This window comes from Nematolebias whitei, chromosome 15 (genome assembly GCF_014905685.2).
Source record: "Nematolebias whitei isolate Nwh7 chromosome 15, NemWhi1, whole genome shotgun sequence".
Lineage (NCBI taxonomy): Eukaryota > Metazoa > Chordata > Actinopteri > Cyprinodontiformes > Rivulidae > Nematolebias > Nematolebias whitei.
Window position 1 is genome coordinate 39,173,021 of NC_056512.1, and position 7,516 is coordinate 39,180,536.

Genomic DNA, 7,516 nt, shown 5'->3' on the forward strand with positions numbered 1-7,516 from the left:
GGGATAGCTCAGGAAACCCAAGCTAAACCTAACTATAGGATTTATCAAAAAGGAAAGTCTTGAGCCCAGTCTTAAAACCGAACAATGTGTCAGCCTCACAGACAGAAACTGGAAGTTGGTTCCACAAGAGAGGAGCCTGATAACTGAAAGACCTTCCTCCCATTCTGCTTTTGGAAACTCTAGAAACCACAAGTAAACCTGCAGTCTGAGAGCAAGCGGGGGAGGGGGGGGGGTCCTGTGAGGGTTTGTTTGATGGAAAAGCAGCACAGTCTGTTTCATCATTAACTACATCTACCTCTGTGCATGTTTGTTTCTCCTTAGTGTTAATAAAATATCATACGAACCACAGATTTGAAGGAAACTCTCAGGCAGTAATCATCAAACGTACATAACATCTGGAGCAAACCCAATTCAAGATGGCGACTACAAATGATCTATATTAGCCAATACTTGATTAAATTGATGATGTTGGGCTAGAGCTTGGTGTGGTAGTAGTTGAGAGTTTTCCTCGACACCTGCTTTGTACACCAGCACACGCAGCAGTATCTCATGAGATTGTGCAGAGCGTCGTTAACAAGGTTCGACTCTTCAGCTAAACGCTTCGTTCTTATGAGCAGAAGATGATTTTTGTTTAAAACATGAAATATGTCAAGCGATTTTAGGAGCGGAAATCGACTAAAGAGGCAACAGCTGAAAGATCGGAGAGAGAAACAAAATGATGGGGAAAGAATAACTGATCTAAAAACACGCAGGCCTTGAATGTTTCCAGCTTCCTCCAGTTTCTCAGGAGTTTTCCAAAGTACAGAGTCGCTCCGATCCGTGCCGTGAGGCTCTGAGCAAAGGAAGCCGGAGTACAAAGCTGAGAGGCTGCTGCAGATGATTCAAAACGACTTCAACGTCCAGTGAAGGTTTTTACCGTGCACGTTACGCTGCATGCTGGCTGCACATCACGATGTTGGCTGGGCTCCTCAGACCGCAGCGAGAAGTTTCTGATGATCAACAAAGTTCATCTTTGATCTGAAAACACAGGAAGTTGATTTTGGCCTAAACAGCAAATCTAATCAGTTCAGAGTTTGTTCTGTTTTTAATTAACAGCCGGCCAATCAGGGCCGATCAGATCAATCTGAACGATTGGCTGGACTGAAGACAGCGTCCACATGTCCCTTCAGTCCCTTCAGTCCCCTCGACGGGTCAGAGACGGCTGGTCCAAACTGAGCCTCTTCAAGCTTCGGCTGATCCATTATCATCCATCCATCCATCATCCATCATCCATCCATTATCATCCATTATCCATCCATCCATTATCCATCCATTATCCATCCATCCATCTATCCATCATCAATCATTCATCAATGATCATCCATCATCCATCCATCCATCCATCATCAATCATTCATCAATGATCATCCATCATTATCCATCCATTATTCATTATCCATCCATCTATCCATCCATCCATCCATTCATCCATCCACCATTTATTCATCCATCCATCATCCATCCATCATTCATCCATTATCCATCATTCATCCATCATTGATCATCCATCATCCATCTATCCATCCTTCATTCATCATTGATTATCCATCATCCATCTATCCATCATCCATCATCCATCCATCCATCATTCATCATCCATCCATCTAGCCATTCATCATCTGTCCATTATCCATCCACCATCCATTATCCATTCATCATCTATCCATCCCTTATCCATCCATCCATCCATCCATCCATCCATCCATCCATCCATCCATCTGTCATTCTTCCATCCATCCTTCTGTCCATTCGTCCGAATTTGACTTGAAAGCTAGCATTTTGTTCCGTTTAGCCTTTAGCCTTTAGCCTTTCCACTAACGTTTTCCTATTTCAGCTAGTGTTTTGCTCCTTTTAGCTCTTGGTGTTTTGAATTTTCTTGAACTGTAATTACTCAGTTTCAGCTTCTTCTCACTTCATTACCAAAGAAAAGCTTTTCTTCTATTCTGTCTTTTAACTTTCCAATAAAATAAAGGAACAAATGGAACCGTTCAAGCATCATGAGTACTTGTCTTGTATTTGTATTGAAACCTATTTAGTTTAGCTGTAACTGTATCCTGTATTTCTCTGTGGTGGGGACTTTGGTCCCCTGGGGTCCCTCCTGTTTATTGATAAATTAACCCAGCAGCTTGGCACAGGGTGGAATGACAACCATGTGAGGCACAGAAAGTGACGCACACAGACCCATCAGGAGGTGCCAGCAGTGCGTAAAGAGCCTGCAGACGCTGATGGTGAGCAGCTGTCAAACTTCATATCAAGTCTCTGGTTTTTCCAACTTCAGTCCGGCCTCCTCCAACCTGAGAGGCGGGGAGGAGATGCCTCGCTGTGTTATGTGTCCCATAAATGTGTCACCGATCCAACTGCCCGAAGGGTGGTGATCTCCCAAAAGTGACAGTGTGGGTTGCAGGTTCTCCTCTGACGCAGGGAAGCCTTTCAGTTGTAGTGTTTGGTGTCACACGGATGCATAGCAACGCAAATGCTGACTATAAATATACCTCCATGTCCGGGCTATTTAAAAACCAAACGGGTCAAACGGCAGAGTTCAACTTCTTTTTACTGATGAAAGTGATGTCCTGCATGTCTCATTGTAGGAGGCTGGCAGAAGGAAAAACATACAATATTTAGACGACATTTAAAAATGTATTTATCGTTTTATGAACGTTTTTTTAGCCAGGCAAATCCCATCGAGATCACAGATCTCTTTCACAAAGGAGGCCTGGGCCTGAAGGCAGCCTACTAAACAAACATTATTCAAAAGAAATAATTAGTTTATATATTGATGCATGCTCAAAAATCAGGTCGACAAATCTGACGAGGTTTAATCAGGTCTTCTGGACGGGTTCTTCTGTGTTCAATTCAACGTTGTTCTTGACTTTTCACTCACAAAGCTTGGTTTCTATTTGGGAGTTTGTGTATTTTACCGTGACATATTAAAAAAATTATGATCTTTAATCTTAAAAATATACAGTTGTCACTTCTTAGCTCCTCCTGGAGAATCTCAAGGCATTTCTGAGAGGACAAATTGTCCCTCCTGTGATTTCTGAGTCTTCTTCTGCGTCTTCTTCCAATTGAAACTTGTCTGGAGAGCCTCCAGAGGTAGGCAGTCTAATCAGAAGTCCCAGCCACCTCATTCATTCAACCTTTATTTATACAGGCTAGCCTCATTGAGCCACGGGGACTCATTTACAAGAAGTACCTTTTCCTTTCCTCCAAGAAGAGCTGAAAAGTGGCATCTGTACCTCAGCGGACTCCTTTCAATGAGGAGGAGCGGCGACTCTACTCGGAGCTGTACCAAGATAACGAACATAAAACACGTTTTCAGAAGAGATTTTTTTTTTTAAATCAAGGATCTCATTCAAGTGAAGCTTGGACAGTAAGGATTACTGCGCTGCACTCTACTTAGACCTGTCCAAAGCCTTTGATACTGTTGATCATGACATCTTATGTCACAAGCTCTCGGATATTGGCTTCTCAGATCACACTGTTGGCTGGTTCTCAAACTATTTTTCAGGTCGGAGACAATGTGTTCGACATAACGGTACTTCATACCTAACGGTCACCAGTGGTGGGCCACAAGGCTCAGTTTTAGGTCCCACTCTTTTTTTTTTTACAGTTCATATAAATAATGTAGGTCTAAACATTCCTGACGCATCCTTGCATCTCTATGCTGATGACACTAGCTATGTTTACATGCGCACATTTTTTTTTGACCGGATTGAAATGTTTTCAGATTAAATCATTCAAATGCATCGTTTACATGGGCGCAATCTGTTCATGACAAGCGTTTACATGCAGCGGGCTTTGTTCTGAACAGAAGCACAGACATGCGCAGAGTGGTAAACTCTCAAAAAAAAAATACAGAAGAAGAAGTTCGGCTTCCGGTTTACTTTTGGGATAAACGTAAACAGGATCCGGCAGCTCGGTGTTTTACGGCATCGTGATTTTAACTGCGTTTTTACTGAAGTTTGTTGTTATTATTGTTTACTGTTATTGTTCTCTGTACTTTATATGTTCTGTCTGGAACAAGTCCCTCTTGTAAATGAGTCCTCGTGGCTCAATGAGACTAGCCTGTAGAAATAAAGGTTGAATGAAAACAAGTGATTCAGTTTCTTTCTTTGCAAAGGAGAACACGCATGTGATTAAATGTAACTAAATATTTGACTGTTTCGATCTTTAGATGCCGTAAAAACTAAACTTAAAGCACAAGTATCATGGAGACACAAACATTAAATCATGAACTTTAACTGTGTTCTGCTAAATGTTTAAACGGTCAATGTTTACTTGACGAGGTTCTGGTAAAAATGCTGCCAGATGTTTTTTTTTTGTTTTTTTTAGCAGTACAACATCTGTAAACCTAAACCAAAACTAGATGTTGGAAGTCAATATGGAAGAGCTCCATGTGGAAGATGTTTACAATCCTCATAAGACAAACATAAATGTGTCTGACTCGCCCATCTGGGCCATGAAAGAAACATTTCCCTCAGATAAGCTGTGGAAGCAGCTAAGAGTTAGTTTATAACTCTCCTCTTCTCCACCTCCAGAAAAATAAACCTTCACTGCAGAGCGACCCGTCACGTTCTTCCAACATTAAACAAGACGTCAAATCATGTTTCCACCATGAAGATATTTCCCATTTGGTTTTAGAAGTTGTTTCTACATCTTCTCTTCATCTCATCCTTCCTATAGCTGAACATTTTCATTTGGACCAACAGTCCAGGACCAGTTAGGCTCCAGTAAAACACGGTTCTGCAGAAAGTTGAAACATTTTAGGGTATTGATGACTTTATTGAAACGTTTATTGAACCTTTGTTCAGTTAATACATGCAATAATACAATAAATGTGGATGGACAATTCATATTTAAATGTTTCAAAACATCTCACTTGTTACATTTATTTTTTTAAAGATGAATAATATCAAATAAGAACAAAGTGCTTGAAGAGAATACGTGTTTATGGTTAAATTATGTGCCCTCTAATCTGACGTTCAGATACCGCGTACCGTCCTCCATCACAGCCGAGTTCCCTGAACCGTGAAATATGAGACTTTATCAACAAATATGTGCAATAAATGAGGTGTGAATAACTTTCCTGGACTCTCCAGTCCGTTTCCGTCCTCCTCCGTGGGATTTCAGTTTTCATAATCCACCCCATCACAATCAAAACCGCCTCATGCGGCGGCAGATTGATGGGAAACTTCCTCCTCACCGCTGTGCACGGTGGTCATTCATCTTAATTGTGATTCATTCCTCCTGGCTGCATTCCCAGCTCACCAGATGCTCGACGTCAGTTTGACAAATAAATCCCTGACCGTGCCTTCAAAGCCGTGAGTTCTGGGCTTTGAGAGTCTGCGGTCTGAGTTTTCACAGCTTGTGAATCCAACATGTGCTGAGTAACCTCTGGTTCCAGCTGGTTCACCATCAAAAAACACCTTCAGACGCTTTGTAGACTCAGGAGACCAGCTGGAGCTACAGGCTCAACTAAAAATGCTCCTTTGGTTTGTGACGAGAACGGTTTGGCTCTCCCGTCGCCTCTCCTTCTTCCTCTCCAGCCTCACCTTCCAGCAGACAACGCTGGACGCTAAGAGCACCAGTCCGACCGAGAGGAGCACCAAGCCAAAGTAAGAGATGGTGGAGCCGTGCGAGTTGAAGCTGTAGGCCACCGCAGTGACCACGATGCCTGCGATGAGGACCACCACACCGAACGGGACGGTGCAGCGATAGCAGGACAGCTCGGCGCCGCCGGTGGCTGCGGTCAGCTGGACTTCATTCACCCGGGGGATGTTCACCGCCGTCACGGCGACTGCCGGCTGCTCGTTGTTGTTGGTCTTCTCCGAGGTAGCCGGAGCTCTCATGGCATCCTTAGTAGCTTCTTCTGGCATTGCAGGATCTGGCAGCTCTGTGTTATCCAGCCACAGATGGTCCCTCGCTGTTGCCCTTTGACCTCTGCTCCTCGTCAGGCTCTCCCAGTCTGTGGGGACACACCAGCAGTGAGACAGATAAACATTTGTTGCCCAACACTGGATGAACGAGAGACCACGCAGATGCTTTGAGTTAGAATTCAACACCACATTTCACAATTCCCCGGCTCTCCCTGACCAACACATGCTGTTTTAATAAACTCGTGTAACCTCTTTGCACAATCCAGACCGCCTCTGAACCCAGTCAGAGCAGAATGACGCAGGTCCACTCAGCCTCGCACGAGCTGAGACATTCCCCGGAGAGCGCAGGATACAGCGTTACAAACCGCTCCGTGAAATGTAAGAAGCTCTGAAAGTTTCACAACCACTTATGTGTCTTTCCTCACATCTGCTGAGGGAAAAGTTGTGATCCAAAGGAAAGCACACTAACTAGTACATTACAACAAGCACTTAATCGCTTTATTACAAGAACATAAATCATGCTTGTAGAAATGTCCCTTCGTGTGTGGACTCTTGGTATCTGACCTGTGGGGTCAAGTCATGCCAAAAGGTGAAAACCAAGGCTCTTGTCTAAATTGGGGGGTTTAAAAATCCAGCATTTAACTTTTAGGTTAATCTGTTGGAAGACTCCAAAAATCAACATTAGGGGCACATTTTGTGTCTGTATAGAAGAAGAGAACAAGAAATGAATGCTGTTGCTAAATCAAACCCAACAGTGACTGTGGAGACGGTCGTCAACGTTCACCACACTACATGTAACGGTCTGTCCGTCTACACCAGAAGAGCCATAAAGTTATTGTTCGATAGAGTAAAGGCAGCGTCCATGTGAAGGGATTAAATCTCTTCTTTTTAAATTTAGCCCCTTTTACCAAAACAAGGCTTCAAAGAAAAGCCTGTTTTTAATCTGCCTCTGGTTGTTAATAAAGCACCAGTTGAGTCATCCACGTCCTGCAGCAGTGTTAGCTTTCAGAATGAAGCCGCCATGATGGAACCATGGAGACGTGGAGCGCAAGTCAACCGTTCAATGTGCGTTGGACATGTCCCGCTCTAAACCCTGGACGTACAGACCATCTGTCACCACATCACACCATCCAGTTTCAGTCGGTTCAACTTTTAATGCGGCCATTCGTTTGGTGGCACAGAGGTGTAACAGCGGCGGGTTGACTTTAACCCTCCAGGCTGCCTCCAACCTGTCAAGGATTCCACAGAGGCAACGGAAAGACGTCTCTGGCATGAAGTGTTTTGTGAAAGGGCCTAAAGTAACTCCTTATCATGGACAATAATGTCACCGTGCAGCTTCAACTTTCAACCAGAACCTTTGGATAAACCAGGAAAAGGGACTTCCTGGATCTTCTTACTGAGAATCAGCAGCAGTAAAAGCCACAAACATTTTAAGATTTGTCACAACTTGTTCCAGCCGCTGCCATCAGGCAGGAGGAGCAGGAGCAATCGAACAAGGAGGAGGAGACTGAAAAACAGCCAGCAGCACCGACAGCGCAAAGAGATGTGCAATAACCATCCATCCTTCCATCCATGCATCCATCCATCCTTCCATCCATGCA

The 7,516-nt window shown here is 43.8% G+C and overlaps 1 protein-coding gene across 1 annotated transcript in view; it reads right to left on the reverse strand.

Moving 5' to 3' along the window:
* Positions 1-4,897: 4,897 nt before the first annotated feature.
* tmem100a (transmembrane protein 100a) overlaps positions 4,898-7,516 on the reverse strand; it is a 6,140-nt gene continuing 3,521 nt past the window's right edge. The window contains exon 2 of the mRNA XM_037688676.1: positions 4,898-6,004. Coding sequence (XP_037544604.1) covers positions 5,511-5,915 — 405 coding nt within the window. The 5' untranslated portion in view covers positions 5,916-6,004 and the 3' untranslated portion in view covers positions 4,898-5,510. The remainder of the gene's footprint in view (positions 6,005-7,516) is intronic.